Consider the following 15,017-nt stretch of genomic DNA (forward strand, 5'->3'; position numbering starts at 1 on the left):
CCTTGACATTGCAGACCACTTGTCCACGTGCGTTCTTGTGCTCACAATTAGCAATGACTTGCTCAATCTGAGCCCGGTCAAAAAAATCCAGTTGTAAAGGCTCTGGAATGTCCTGACTGAAGTCAATTGAATCCAGGATACTTAAGATCTTCCTGCGTACTAGAAATGCAAATCAATTCAAACTGTATTCAGAAGTATCAAAGGGAAAACAAAAAACTGACAAAAGGACCTAACTTACCTTTGTAAATCCAAATCTAGATGTGTAAAGTTTCAAAAGAAAGCATTAAACCTTCAGAAAGTGCTCTCAATGTACATAACACATTTAAAAATACTTTCTAGAGCCTTAAATTCTTAATGCATTTTATATTGTATTGTTCTCCTTTTATATATGCATGCAATCCAATATTAAAATATACAAGATTCTAATTTTTTCTATAAATGACATCATGCTGGTTTTCAATGCAAGTCTTTTGTAGAGACTTAGAAAAACCATAAGGAATCTGAACTTATTCATTTACTTGGGATTTATATTCTTTGCCATGAAAATACAAATATGTTCAGGCTTAGTAACAGTTTCACTGTTCTACTGCTAGCAGTAAATTTACAGGCTGCCACTCTCCCATTCCATCCTTCCATACGGACTCTTCTAACTGCCTTCCCAACTCAGTATTTTTCACTTACTCCAACCATCTACATTCAAGATTCTATAATTCTCTTTTTTCCCCCCACACTACATAAAATTGTTTCATGTACTGCTGCTGTTTATGAAGTCTATTACTTTATTTTTCACAGTGTCCTTTCTGGAGGTGGCCCTCTCCCCTGTTCAGGATCAGATAAATTTTACTGGTAAATAATCAACAGTCATAATAGTTACCTTTGGAAGCAGTGTCAAAGTGGAGAAATCCACTGACTGATCGACTTTCATCCTCCATCCCTCCTTCACCATCAGCTGAAGGTAATAAAACATAATAAATAAATTACAAAAAAAAGTCTAAGTGAAAAGTATAACCTACTTTATTAGTACTGAAAGAGAAAGATGGAGAGAGCAGACAGTGAGAAAACTTTCATATGAAAGTCTTCTCATACAAATATGTTAATAGAATGAAAATGATACTTATCACACAGAAGCTATCCAATTACACAATATTATATATTATATTAAGCTGTTATATACAGATCAGACAGTACTAGAAATGCCCAAAAGAGAAATCCTACCCTCCAGTGTGAATAATGCAGTTGGATGGACACTGTAAAATGAACAGGGTATTTAAACACAGTTTCCCATACTCAGGGTTCCACAAGGATGAAGAGAGTGTTAAGACTGATAAAAGTAAGGGAAAACACCATACTGCAGTAGCCTGATATGATATCTTCCAGTTATTCCATTTTCTTCATGTAAAAAGTTTTATTGCTACCTGGTTATACTTTTCTTGATTCACTTGTACCCTCTTCTGAAACTCTGAAATCTTGCCTTTTTATTTAACATTGCATTTTACATCACATTGGGGTGAAATATCATTTTTGTGATGTTACAAGGTTAAAAGCAAAGTCGACTTGTAGCTACTATCTTCTGTGAGAGAGGGTTGAAAACTTGTGACAGACAGACATTAAGAGTGAGAAACTTTGTCCAGAACTGTTTACTGAGGAAGACCCTCCACTTTCTCTACACTGTAACAACTCTGAACTGCACCCCAAAATAAATTCTTACAATTCTAATTGTTTTTCAATACTCCCCTCTCCTACCTCATAAACTACATTTAATTTTTATATCAGTGTATACACTGAGATGTTTCAATAATGAAACACAGACAAAGCAATTATTAACAAAAAGATGCCATGATTTCATTTACTTTGGAGTCTACAACCACCATCATCTTTCTTCCCATCTCTCCAATGGCAATTCCACACTTGATATTATAACAGTCACAAGCTTACAAAGAAAAGAATTCAAATAAAGTTTCTCATACTTCCATTTATCCAAGCCTATTTACCCTCACAATAAACTCCTCTTACCCAAGTATGGTTTCACAGGCATGTCATCAAGCAGGAGATGCAGCAGCCTCTGTGTGTGGGAGCGCTGGCGGTTCAGCGATGTCACTCGCATTTCTATAGCTGCAGTCTTCATTAGCCAAGACATTTGATTCAGTGTTGAAATCTCATGTTCTGGATGGGGATAAGGCAACAATTACAAAATTGAACATAAATAATATTACTTACTCCAAGGAAAGCATTTTTCATTTGAGAAAGCTTTTAGAGGATGTAATTTATTACCAGTTCGACAATTGTTTATGAGGTAAAAGGACAGAGATCTGACAAAAGTCATTAAATTAAAATGTAGTTATTGGGAAAACAAATCATACATATACACGCAATTAAGTGTATACAAATACACATCAAATCTGGATACAACCTGTTCTAATAACAGTCATGGTGGAGAATGCAGTGCTTCATGAGCAAATAGGGTTAGTTCCAATTTCAGTGAAAATAATCAGATATTTACCCAAAGTGAACTGTAGTTTTAACCACAATTGATAAAACTTGAACATGGGTCTCCTAGAATCTTGCTATTCTATATTAACCTAATTTAGATTCCTAAGTTATATAAGAACCACCTACAGTCCTTTACATATGCTGCATACATGTACTTAAATGCTAAGTTTTACTATCATTGAACAAAGGACTGGTGGTAAAGCATCTGATAAAGTGAATAAGTACATTTATTCAGTTTAAGACACCAGAGAAGAGCTGATTTGAAACATAAAACACATCTATTAGCTTAAGAGTAGTTTATTCAAAGGAAGGAAAGATATAGGTTGTTATGACCATCAGCCTTCTATTCCCTCAGTTCTTTGCAGCTTTCTTAATTTTCTTTTTTTTTTGTCTATAGCATAATCTAACAAAAACTACAATGACAATTACAACATAGATTAGGATTTGCTTCTGAAGACTTGATGCATTCCGAAGCTAAAATTCTTTTAGAAAAGTTCAGTGCTAATAATCTGAACTTCCTAAGTAGAGCGAGTTCAGTCTTTGCAGAATTAAAAGATTAGCAGAGGCTGTAATTAATTCAGTTTAATAAGGCTACCTATGTTTCTTCTATCATGGCTAGGGAGTCAAAGAACGCATTGAATTTTAAGCATGCACAATCTCGTCTTAGCATAAAAGTTACCTTTGATAGAAAATGGCAAATACTGAAGCTGAGTGAATAAGAAATCCTGACTGGTCCTCAAATACCTCATAGTTGGACCTGAAGTGTCAGAGCATGCACACAACTGATAGATCACCTGGCAATCAAAAACAGTACATACCTATTAATGGAATTTATTTTAAAAACAAACCAATGACCAAATCAAAAGATGCATAACACTGTTTTACTGGTCAAATAATATTACCAGTATTTACAGTAAGTTTTCCATTAGCTTACTCCAAAGTGGAACATATTACTTATAACAGATATTGAATTATGACATTAAAGGATTACCAGTATGTGGATGATTACAATGACTATGTGTTCATAACATGACACTAGATAAGCCTGTTTGTTCAGCTCACTTAAAAATGAGCGTCTTTTTCAGTCTCCATGTTCATCAAGACAGGAAATGCAAAAAAATTTTCCCCCCCTTCTACAGAATTGCCTTTTACTTTTATTAATGCTTAAAATCCTTTCTAGATGCTGTGGATTTTCAACATGATGCAATAAAGTAAAAATTGGCATATTGTCACAACAGATTCAAAGGCTGACCAAAAATATCTATGATATTAGTTTTAAAACTATATCCCAATTCCAAGTTTCTGACATGAGCGCAGATTCTTTGATTTCTGTGACGCTACAAGATATTACTTTTTCCACACAGAAAAAGGTAGAATAGAAAAAGTTCGACATTTATCAAAACCTAACATATACATTTTAAAAATAAAACTATTATCAAAGTCATCAGCCATCTGTGTTCACCAACCAAGAAGTAGCTAATTTTATTTAGAGCCTACTTGCAGTATATGCCAACAGAACAGACGCTGAATACCTGGTAACAGAGTTCTGCAAGATGAGGAGATTCCCGAACTGCTGTAGGCCCATTCCTTGTTTCAGTACCCTTCTCCAGTATGTTCAAAATAGCATGAAGGCAAGTCCGTGGGCAACCCAAGACACCTTAAAATAGAAAAATAACCTCTTAGCATTCTTGATCTTACTTGCCTCCACAGCAAATATAGGTTAGTACATAGAATTATGGAACCTAAATTGTTCAGATACCTTGTGCTGCACTATACTGCTCCGCAGAGCTACAGCAAAAACATCTCGCAAAGTTTTATCTCCGCTAATTAAAATCAAAGAAAGAACCACATTTCAGCAAAAAACTAATGAAAACATTTATAGTTAGTCTGTAGGTGAATGAATTTGAATTTTTGCATTTAAACTTTACCTGAATACCCATTTGACAATTTACAAGAACAGCTTTAAATTCCTGTCTTTATAATTACAGCCATTATATGACTAATGCTCGTAAAGGCACCTGACACTGCAACCAAGGGGAACAGGGAGAAGATTATAATACTGAAGTCAAAATCCTGCCTTTTTGCATTCTTTCTTTAGCCAATTAATTCTTTAATTGACCCAGAAAGATGTCCTGAGGCAGTAAAAGCATCAATAATCACAGTTCTTACAGGAGAAATCATCTTCTCTGTTGGAACATGTATAATTGATGCTTTCATAGGAAATTACTATCTTGAGGCACGTGTCTTATGGTCATTATTTCTTCATGTTATTAACAAGCTAATTGAAAGAGGTGGGGCAAGGCTCTCTCATGCCTTTCCAACAAATTTCCCCACCACTGACCTAACATATGATACCCTGTAACATTGTGTTGGTGCATTATCAGTTACCTGTACTGTCTAACTACTGAATTTCACAATATCCAGGTCCTATCTACTCTTCATTTAGAACTATGAAGAACTAAAACCTGCTGGGCCATAGCATCCAATACAAACCTAATGAGAAATATTCCTCTCTAAATACCTAAAATCAAATGATCAAATGTTTGTTCAAACTTGTTTATATAAAACATTGTTTTAAACTATTGTGAAAGAATCTCATACTTCAAACTGGAAGGGACACCAGGACATCTCAACACCAAACTACTGCTTAGTTATGATATCAGATCAGATTGTTTAGGGCTTTATACAGCTGAGTCTTGAAAATTTCCAAGCATGAAGACTGCATGACCTCTTCTAGCCAGCCTGCTTCACTGTCTACTGGAGAAAAAGTTTCTCCAATATCCAGTTTGAACCTCTCTTGTTTCAATTTATGCCCACTGCCTCTCAGTTTTCTGACATACACCTCTGAAGAGTCTGGTTTTATCCTCTCATTACTGTCTTTGTAGGCATTCAAAGACTTCTGTTAGGTCCCCTCAAAGCCTTCTCTTTTCCAGCTGAAGAAGTCCCATTCTCTCAGCTTCTCATCATAGGCTTAGTAATCCAACTCCCTGACCAACTTTGCTGGACTTGCTCAAGTTTATCAGTGTCTGTTTTGTACTGAATACAAGTCAGAAACTGAGGAGGCAAACAAGACACACACTAGCACACTGTTATTCTCACCAATTCACGAAACTTTAGAAATGCCACTCCTGTTGCTTCAAAGTTCATATTCTCACATACAGATATTAATACAAATAAATATACAGTATGAATATTTAAATATATTAATATAGTCCTAGCAGTAGAATGAAAAACCACCTGTTCTAAAAGGTTTTATTCTACAACATTAAAAAACAAAACTGGTTTTCTTCCCTGTAATTAATTTTAAATGGGAGTTTGAGGAGGGACAATAGTCAAGTTGTATAACTAGTTCAAAGTGACAATCTGCTTTGTAGATTCCCATGTTGTCATATGTAGGTACGTCTTGTATCTTTAAATCAATTTTCTTTATACCGGGGATACTACCACTCTGCATAAAATAGTAAATAAATTAATGTTTCATTTCTAAATTATCATTTTCCCCCACAATTCTAATTTCAAGCCTGTTCCAAAATCCAACTTAACCAAAGGATCAAATCCTGAAGTTGTTTAAATGCTGCATTTGAGTATCAATATATCTTTTAATTTAGCTTTTTAGAATTTGAACAAGGTCTTAATTTTTAAATTTAAAAGGAACTGCTTTTCCTCATGAATTTTCCCATAAATATTCTCAGTGTTGGTAACAGAACTAATTAAATGTCACATCAACTTCTCTTCATACCTGGATCTTGCAGATTTGTGGTGCTGACAGGTTTCTTTAGTTCGTATCCCAAGAGATACAGAGCAAGGCTGGGAGGACTACACTCAAGAGAGGTGATAAGGAGATTCAGAATATGGATCCTTGTTTCATGGTGGATTTGTGCACGCTTCTTTTCAGGTTCCAGCTCTTGATTAGGGGAGGAAAAAAATAAAGAAAAAACAGATGAGGTGAATATTGAAGTGAAGAAATCTATTTAAAAGAATAATCCTCGGTCTTCAAGTAAAATAAAAGAATGTTAAGGGATCAACTTATATTAGTGCAGAGGGATACAAGACCAAAATTCCAAATTGCTATTAATAGAGCTCTAAATAACACATCCAAAACAACGTTAAATACTTGTCTTCTGAAAACAGACTTAGTTTGTAGTTTGCTCGTCATACTATGGACATATCTTAACAAGACACTGGTGCTTTTCATTCTGTTAAAGGTCCAATTCTACAGAAAACAACAGAGGAGGAGTGTTTTCTGACCTAAAAGCACTTTCTCCACCTCTTTCAATAATTTCTTTCTGGGCAAAAGATAACAGTTTAAGCCATTTTAAGAAGCCTTTTACATACCTTCATCTGGATTAATTAGTTCTTCTGCATCTTCATTATCCAAACATTCCACGAACCCAGCCATCAGCTTCTGGCTAATACTCTGTTTTTGACAATGGAAAGATGGAAACAAAGAGAATTTTAAGAGTATTAAAACCAATACTTTTCATATAAGTTGATAGAAGTTCTAGACAAAAATTATACAACCTGGTTAATAAGCAGGAGTTAAGAGTCACAGCTGTTCTAAGCATAGGTTAGCAGTTAGCCACAAAACAGAAAAAAAAAAAATCTGTTGTTGTTACATATGCTAAACTACCTGCACAGGTTGAAGACTATAAAATTACAAAATAGTTTCCATATCTCAGAGAATATTGTCCTTTTCCTTCTTGCAAACATTCATGATTTTAGTTTTTTCTATTAATGAAATAATTGTTTTTCATAGGGCCACAGTAAGAGACTGTTTAGAGGTAAGTAGATATAAGACAAAATACAGTTTTAATATCGTTGATGTAGAAACTTATCTTTTAAAATAACACCATGGAGCACTAGTACTTCTCCATCACTTTCTCTTTCCAGATTCAAAGAAATTCAAGACACTTACCTGATCATGTGTGAAATCACCAACTAGCTTTATCTGGATGTTGGAATTATCAGAAATACAGCATAAAATCTTGGCACTTTCAAAAGCCAGTTCAGGGTTGCTGTTTCCATGGTAAAGATACCTTTAAAAATACAAGCTTATTGTAATGAAATTGTTGAGAGTTTTACTATTTCAAGATGGTATTGCACAGATGAGAAATTAAACAACATTTAGAACTAAAACATTTACAAATCATATTACATGAGATAACACTAAACCTACAAACAAAATTTCACTGTACGTGAAACAACACTTCTCCATCAGGAGAGAGGAGTATGCTGAGTAGGGATAATAACCCTTCCTGGAATTTTTACCATTCTTTTTAACAAAAATCTACATTAAACACTGCAGGGTAAGTTAAGACGACTGCTCACAGGCTCGTAAAAGAAACATTGAGAAAATACCTTCAGATCACACTGAAATGAGCATCACTGAAGACCAAAATTAGCTAAAATCAACTACTGCATGTACTCAAAATAGGTAAGATAAAAAAAATTAAAAGGATCTTAAAAGGGATACTTTTTAAAAACTATTTGTCGACTACTGTTATGGCAAAAATATAAATGAAAGGCAAAACACATACACAGAAAGAATTCAATATTTTAATGCATTCTATGTCAGAATATCGCTGCATTTTTATGCACTCAATTCTACTAGTTATCAAACTGTTGATTTGTCTGCAAAGTTATTACAAAATTAAAAAGTAACAGATGCCAATGAGAATTGGAAATCCTCAAGTTTCACATTTGAAACCAAGTTTCATTACTAGCCTGATATGTTTAAAACAGTAACTAATGGACAATACTGTAAAATATGTGGCCAATAGCAACCAAATGAAGCTTTCCCACTCTATGACAATCGAAGTCTGGGGCGAAATGAAAATTATATGCAAGGGAATCACTGAATATAAGGCAGCCAGGAGGAAATCACAGGGGGAGTGGAGGGAGGGAAATTCAGAAAGAAAAACTATAAATACGGATCCCAGTCTTGCAGAAGACAATTGCAGACATACCACTTGTGAAGACATCTCCCTCCCACCAAAAAAAAAAAAATTCATGAAATGTTCTGTGTAAAGAGAAGCATTGGCTAGTAAAACTAATGAAAGGATCCAGGAACTAAACCCTCCTGTGCCTCCAAAACTCCTCCCTTCTTAGTGCTTTGCACATACCTAGCGATATTCACCACGTGATCTGCCTTTTTAGTGCGAGGATTGATTCCTTGAAGCAGCTGCTCCAGTGGTGTGACAATAAGGGAAAGGTGGCTCTCCCGCAACAGATCCATAAAAATGTTCTCCTTCTGTAGGGTTAAGTTTAGAAGTGCAAGGCAATACTGTACAGCTTTCTCTAAATGCTTCTTCCCTGCAGTGCACAAAGAACATAAGAAATACAAAGGAGCAGCTAAATAGACAACATTCATAAACCTCATTCATCAAGCCTTACAACAAGAAAAAACTTGTCAGTTGTTTACTAGTAGGAAAATTTCCCCCAAAACACAACTTTTACATACAAGAGAAACAGCATCAAGTTACAGATATGCAATGTCAACTTTAAATCTTACTTATACATTTTAACTTCACATAAAAAATAAATTCTAGGCACATACCAGGAAATGGAGCATAAGTATCCAGCTGCTTAACCCCTTCTTCCAGCAAACTAAGGCAAAGTTCCAGCATTGGGGACTCATTCAATAGATGATACATCAAATTGAATCCAGGTGGTTTATATGCTATTATTTCTTCTCCTTTTGGTAAAAAAAACCAAACAAACACAAACCTCTATTAGAGAAACCTTCCATTACTCAAACTAGCATAAGCTGCACAAGCTAATAGCTCCTGTGGTTGTAAGCAACATCTAAATAGATTAAACATCCTACATACAAAGTCTTCAGAGATTTTCTTACATAGAAGCCATTGAGGTAATTTTAGAAGTTTGGGAAGGGTTGTAATGGCAACTACCATTACTTTTCAATATCTAACAGGAAGACTTTCCCCAAGTAGATCTGACTTTTGATTCAAATCAATGCTAGTACTGCATACCACACCAGAGCTGAGCTACATAAAATGGTTTTGTAAGACCAAGAAGAAACAGCAAAAAGTTTACATCCCCCCAAACCTGCATGAAGACGAGGGAAAAAGCATTTCCAGGCAAAGAGAAGGTCCACTGAAACACTCATCCTCATAGTGTACACACACTTGGATGTCTGTAGCAACTACTAGCCTAAAACTCAAAGATCTTCATGATATGAAATACAAGACTAATTCTTCTGATTTATCTAGTCTCCTAGTAAACAATGGTGGATAAAAGCAGATCAGTAAGACCCTTTTTTCAATATGCAAGTGAGAATGAGAGAACAGTTTCTTTTGGCATCAGCTTAGACAGTCCCCTTCTTCCATTCATTCTGTGTCTGTGCTGCTCTGTCACATGCCAATAAACATGCCACATCACTGCACATAGTGAATCCATTCAAAAAACTGGATCTAGACAAAAGCAGATAAACCCATTTCTTCAATATATTGTGTAACCCACATATAATCGTACAAGCTGAAAGACTAGCTGAGGACAGGAACAAGCTAACAGAAAATTACTGAGCCAGTTACGCTACCAAGTACTGTTTGTCAAAGTATGAGGCACAGAGGCCTCTCAGACTGAGATGTGCTCACTGGAGAAGCATGTCTAAAAAGTTGTTTTCACTTTAGAAGCGGTTCTCACAGCTCTGTACTGCTACAAGTAAATCCATCAGCATAAGGATTCATGCTAAGAAACTTCATATTAAGAAGAAAAGTCTGGTCCCCAAATAAGTCTTAAATTTCCTATAATGAGGCAACTGTCATCTACTTTGGCCTTTTACAGAATAGTTGTCCAGAATTAAATGACTTCAGATCATAATTATACTGTACTGTCTACTCTGAGTAATTAATATATCAATAATATTAATATTAAAGGATATAGCAAATACGACACTTTTAAATTAACCCTATGAGTAGTGGTGATTTGGATACAGACCAAAGAAATTCAGAGGAACAAGCCCAACACCAAGGTGTTGTTTAAGTGTCAAATGTTGCTTTTCAACCAAATCAGAAAAGAAGGAGTTAGAAGTTATCCTCCTAGTAGAGATAGGGAAGTAGAAAACAGTGTACATGAAGCCCTACTGAATCAGGAACGCAGATCCTGATAGTATGTGGACAGTTCTTGAACATCTTTCTATCTTAAACCCTTGGTCTGGCTTTCCAGCAGCTTATTTGCAATATTAAACAAGATCCTAAGATAGAGGCAACAGAGCAAAACAAGTTACAATTCTGTTTGTCAGTGAACAAATGAACAAGTTAACCTTGTAACTCCACATATTGGTCCACAAAGTCTTCAAGTTGAGGTTCATAATCCCGTAGCAATTTGTAAAACACTTCCAGGACTACCTCAGCTACTTCCCACTGCAGAGAATCACAAAACAAAGAGAAACTCATACACAGAATAAGATTGATACTGCAGCAACAAGAAAGAGATGACAAAGTATACAACAGGCAGTGCAGTAATGTACTGGATCAGAAGTATGGCCAGTATTTCAGAATTAGACAGTCATGACAACAACACTTAAAAGTCATCATGTCAAATAATCTGAAAGGCCAAGCTTTCTTTTTGACGTAAACTGGAACACTGAAACAGATTACCTATTTTAGGCTCTATTGTACAATATACATATTAGTATATTAAAACTATAAGCAATAAGGAGCCCTTACTAGGTATACAGCTAAGAAAAGATCATGAATACCCAGCTTCCAGGATACAGTTTGGCATGTGCTTTCATTCAGAAGTATTGTAAAACAAAGTCAAATTCCTTAGTTCGGCATGTCAGAAACATTTTCTGAAGTAACATTGAGAAAAGGACAAATCTGACTTGCAGATTTGGGCATGTAATGTTCAGAAGTCATTAGCCAAATAGTAGAGTTGCAGAATCCTGTAGAGCAAATTGAAATTTAGCAATATAAACTTTTTTTTAAAGGATACTTTATACAGGTTCCTTTGAAGTATATCCTGATGACCCAGGAGTTGAAAAATCATCTGTTTACAGAATCAAAACACTATGAAGTGCTCTAGGTTACTTTTGCTGCATCAAACTTGCACAGCTTCTCAAACATCTAAGCCACATCAACAGTGCCAAATCATTTTAACTACGTCCTAAGAAAAAAAAATATTTACAAACAAAAATTACCTTTTCAGCAGCTCTCCGGTAAGCTCTGGTGCGGAATCGGAGAAACACTGAATCCCTGAGGAACTGGAGATAGGGATCAAAGCCTGGGGGGCGCAGTCCTGCTCCCAAGTTAGCTGGGAATGAACTCTCCACTAGCGTGCTGATGAGTCGACAGAAGGCACGAGTTAAAGGATATTCCTCACATCGGGACTCAATCTCATTCAATTCAACCTTCCCAAGAGGGCAGCAAACACAGAAGGAGAAAAAAAATCACAATTTTGGGGGATGAAGAAACATGTGAGAACAAATAATATAAAAGCATCATCTGTGAATTACTTTATAGTGAATCGACTTAGCATTTTTGTCTACAGTACACCACAAACAGAGCAAAAGTAACAAAGCATCAGTACTGTTATTTCAGTAATACACTTCTATTCATTTCTGAGCTACTAGATAATATGCCTCAACATTTACATATTTTGCTTTTATTTACCACTATTATTAGAAGCAAAGTGAGCTGCACCAAGATGCAACAAAAGTGCATCCAGTTTAGAAAAATAGGAAAATCTTACTAAGAAGTGCTTATGAGGAATTTGAGGGTTTAGATGCTGTTGTTACTAAGCTGCAATAGATGCAAAAATGAGTAAAGTTTTCCAGAAATTACAAGCAGGACTGAAAGTAAATTACAAATCAGTGAAACCGCAGCACCTATTAGAAACTTTCCCATGGATTCGCAGCAGAGGCAGCCTCTGCAAGTGTTTCCCAAACTCATATGCAGATGATCAGAGAGGCTGCCTAGCTACAGAGAAACTCTTACCTCAATACCAATTGCTTGTCTCTGGCCTGGACTTCTCACAGTTTGTAGTATCTTCAAAACAGAAAGAGAAATGAAAATAGACAAACAACATATTTTACATAATTCAAGTGCATGTCCATCATTTCTGTTGAGTAAAAGATACTCATTACCTTTTAGATTCTAGAAGAGGTTTTCTAAATCCTCTTAAAAAACAAAAAGCCAAGATCTTTCTGTCTGAAAGGCTGGATTATATGTTTTACACTTGTATGCTTCCAGCTTTACATCCTCAAAGATCTGCATCATGTTTATTGTTACATGAAACAAAAGGGCAGAAATACTTTCACATTAATGATTTTTGTTTTACATTGGCTAGGGGAAAGACATTTCCCTCATTATCTCTTACAACAGTATATTTTAAGGAATATCATAAATTAGGAAGCAAAGGTGGTGAGATGTCGTTATTATCAGGCTTTCTTATTAGCAATTAAAAATAAACCAGCAGTTGCAGTGCAAACTGGACTGTCTGTCAGGAGACCTGTACTTATGTAAAATGAGAACAGTCAATGAGATCTCTGAGGCATAAGGCAATATTGTAATTTTCAAAATCATTCCAAAGTATTAACTAGGTGAGAAAAATTATATTCAACAACGGCCAAAAGAAAATTTAGGAGGAAATGCAATGCTATTTCAAATACACTACTGACAATTTCAACAAACTGGGATGCTATAGTTTTAAGTACTGAAAATCCTACAATACCTGTGTATATTCCAGAGATTGCCAGAGTGAAGCAGCTATTTCAGGAGATCTTCCAAAAGCAGTAAGGGTTTCTAGTAGCTCTGCTTTCAAAATAGGAGGAATGCTGCACTGCAGAAGTCCCAGAATGACCACTACTGGTGTCCACTGAGGATGCTCACAAAGAGCCAGGCGAGCATTCTCACTCTACGGAGTCCAACAGAAAATAAAACTGCAGATTATTACTTTGAAGGTTATTCATGTCTTAAAACCTCTAACTCACAGTTCAGTATCAAAGATTCTGCTTTGTACTTGAAGGTACATGAAACATCAGAAGAATGGCAGACAATTTCAAAGCCAACCATTTTAATTAAACAAAAAGCCCAATATAATGACTCACGAGTACTAAAATTGTGCCTATCCATACATAAAAATTGTGTGGATAATATAAGTTTCTTAAAACAACTCACTTTTTTTTTTAATAGACACATGGACATGGAATCAGTCTTTAAGAACTTACATTCTAGATGGTTCCTTCAAGCACTGGTAGAGGGACTTTTACTAATATTTCTATTATATATTTTCTCTATATTTCTATTTCTATATATTTCTATGAACTTAAACTGCATTTGGACATCAGCTAGGAACTTACACTAATTTCTTTAGGAACGGGATCATCACTCACGTAAGCTCAGTAGAGACTGTAAGATGCGCCACTGGACAGGAACAAGCCCCTACCCTTGTCAAATGCTAATTCCCTGCATACTTAGAACCAATTTACTTCATCTCGTGTTATGGTTTGATGATACCATGAAATACTAGTTTTAAGAGTTCCCTTTTCCCCACACTTATCCAGTGCTGACATTACAGCTCACATACGATCACCCTATTATCATCACCACCAAGGATGATTTTTAAAAAGCCTAATTAGGTTCACTGATCTTGTGTTGTCTTGTGTTTGTGTCAGCAAAACCAAGGCTATCTCACTATATCACAGAATTTTTAGGCTGCAAAGTCTGGTGGGTATGGAAGAGCTGAATTCTACGCTATTCAGAATTACACAGACAATTCACAATACAAAATCATGCACTGCAGTTTTATTCTTCTGAAATCCTCTTCCAGTCAATCCATGGCACATTTTACACTCTTGGTTTGGGGACAATTTAAATCATAACTCCAGATGCAAGTTTCACACTTGGTCAGTTTCCTTGCCAAATTTCTACCACTTCCTTTTGAATTCAACTATTACTTTTGCGTTTTCAAACTCATAAACAAATGCAAAGAATTTCCCTACTTCATAGTAATTTATTGTGAATATACTCACTTCTGAAAGATATCCCCATTATCACCACCAGTGTCAAGAAAACAAGAAAATTATTAACACCAGCAACGCAGAAAAAGGTGTCATCTCTTCCTGCTTCACCTGGACTGTGTGTTTGGTCACTACAGTTATTCCCGATGCTTCCCATACTTGTGGAGTTCACTAATCAAATGACAACAACCGCTAGGTAAATTTTCCCTATGTATCCTTCTGGTCAAGGAGAACTCCACAGCTGCATGATGATGACTTGCAAGGAAAAAAAAATATTACCAACGAAAACCAAATGAAAGGCTACTCACCCAACTGACTATAACAGTGGTCAGCTGTAAAAACGCAATTAATCCATCCTGTTCTTTCTGTGTGATGCCTCGGAGAGGCAGGTGACGATACTGGACACTGTCTGCACTTGGCAAGTCTTTCCTTAAGTGCTCATGATACAGCATCAAAGAGTGGAAGAAATGCTCCCAGGAGACAGGACTGCCACCTGCTCCTTGGATGTTTTCCGCTAGAAAAATGACAAACAGGTGACAAGATTTTC

General features: G+C 35.8%; 1 protein-coding gene across 2 annotated transcripts in view; it reads right to left on the reverse strand.

Moving 5' to 3' along the window:
• The window catches only part of NUP205 (nucleoporin 205), a 50,323-nt gene that overhangs the window by 16,716 nt on the left and 18,590 nt on the right, over positions 1-15,017 (reverse strand). For both annotated transcript variants that reach the window (XM_017804341.1, XM_017804342.1), the window contains 15 exons: positions 14,779-14,984; positions 13,183-13,365; positions 12,447-12,497; positions 11,651-11,860; positions 10,772-10,871; positions 9,047-9,184; positions 8,613-8,802; positions 7,406-7,526; positions 6,826-6,907; positions 6,230-6,394; positions 4,023-4,147; positions 3,170-3,284; positions 2,014-2,163; positions 875-949; positions 2-159 (listed from right to left, as the gene is read on the reverse strand). In XM_017804341.1, the coding sequence (XP_017659830.1) occupies positions 2-159; positions 875-949; positions 2,014-2,163; positions 3,170-3,284; positions 4,023-4,147; positions 6,230-6,394; positions 6,826-6,907; positions 7,406-7,526; positions 8,613-8,802; positions 9,047-9,184; positions 10,772-10,871; positions 11,651-11,860; positions 12,447-12,497; positions 13,183-13,365; positions 14,779-14,984 (2,069 nt within the window). The remainder of the gene's footprint in view (position 1; positions 160-874; positions 950-2,013; positions 2,164-3,169; positions 3,285-4,022; positions 4,148-6,229; positions 6,395-6,825; positions 6,908-7,405; positions 7,527-8,612; positions 8,803-9,046; positions 9,185-10,771; positions 10,872-11,650; positions 11,861-12,446; positions 12,498-13,182; positions 13,366-14,778; positions 14,985-15,017) is intronic.

Source organism: Lepidothrix coronata, unplaced genomic scaffold (assembly GCF_001604755.1).
Source record: "Lepidothrix coronata isolate B3197 unplaced genomic scaffold, Lepidothrix_coronata-1.0 Scaffold9, whole genome shotgun sequence".
Lineage (NCBI taxonomy): Eukaryota > Metazoa > Chordata > Aves > Passeriformes > Pipridae > Lepidothrix > Lepidothrix coronata.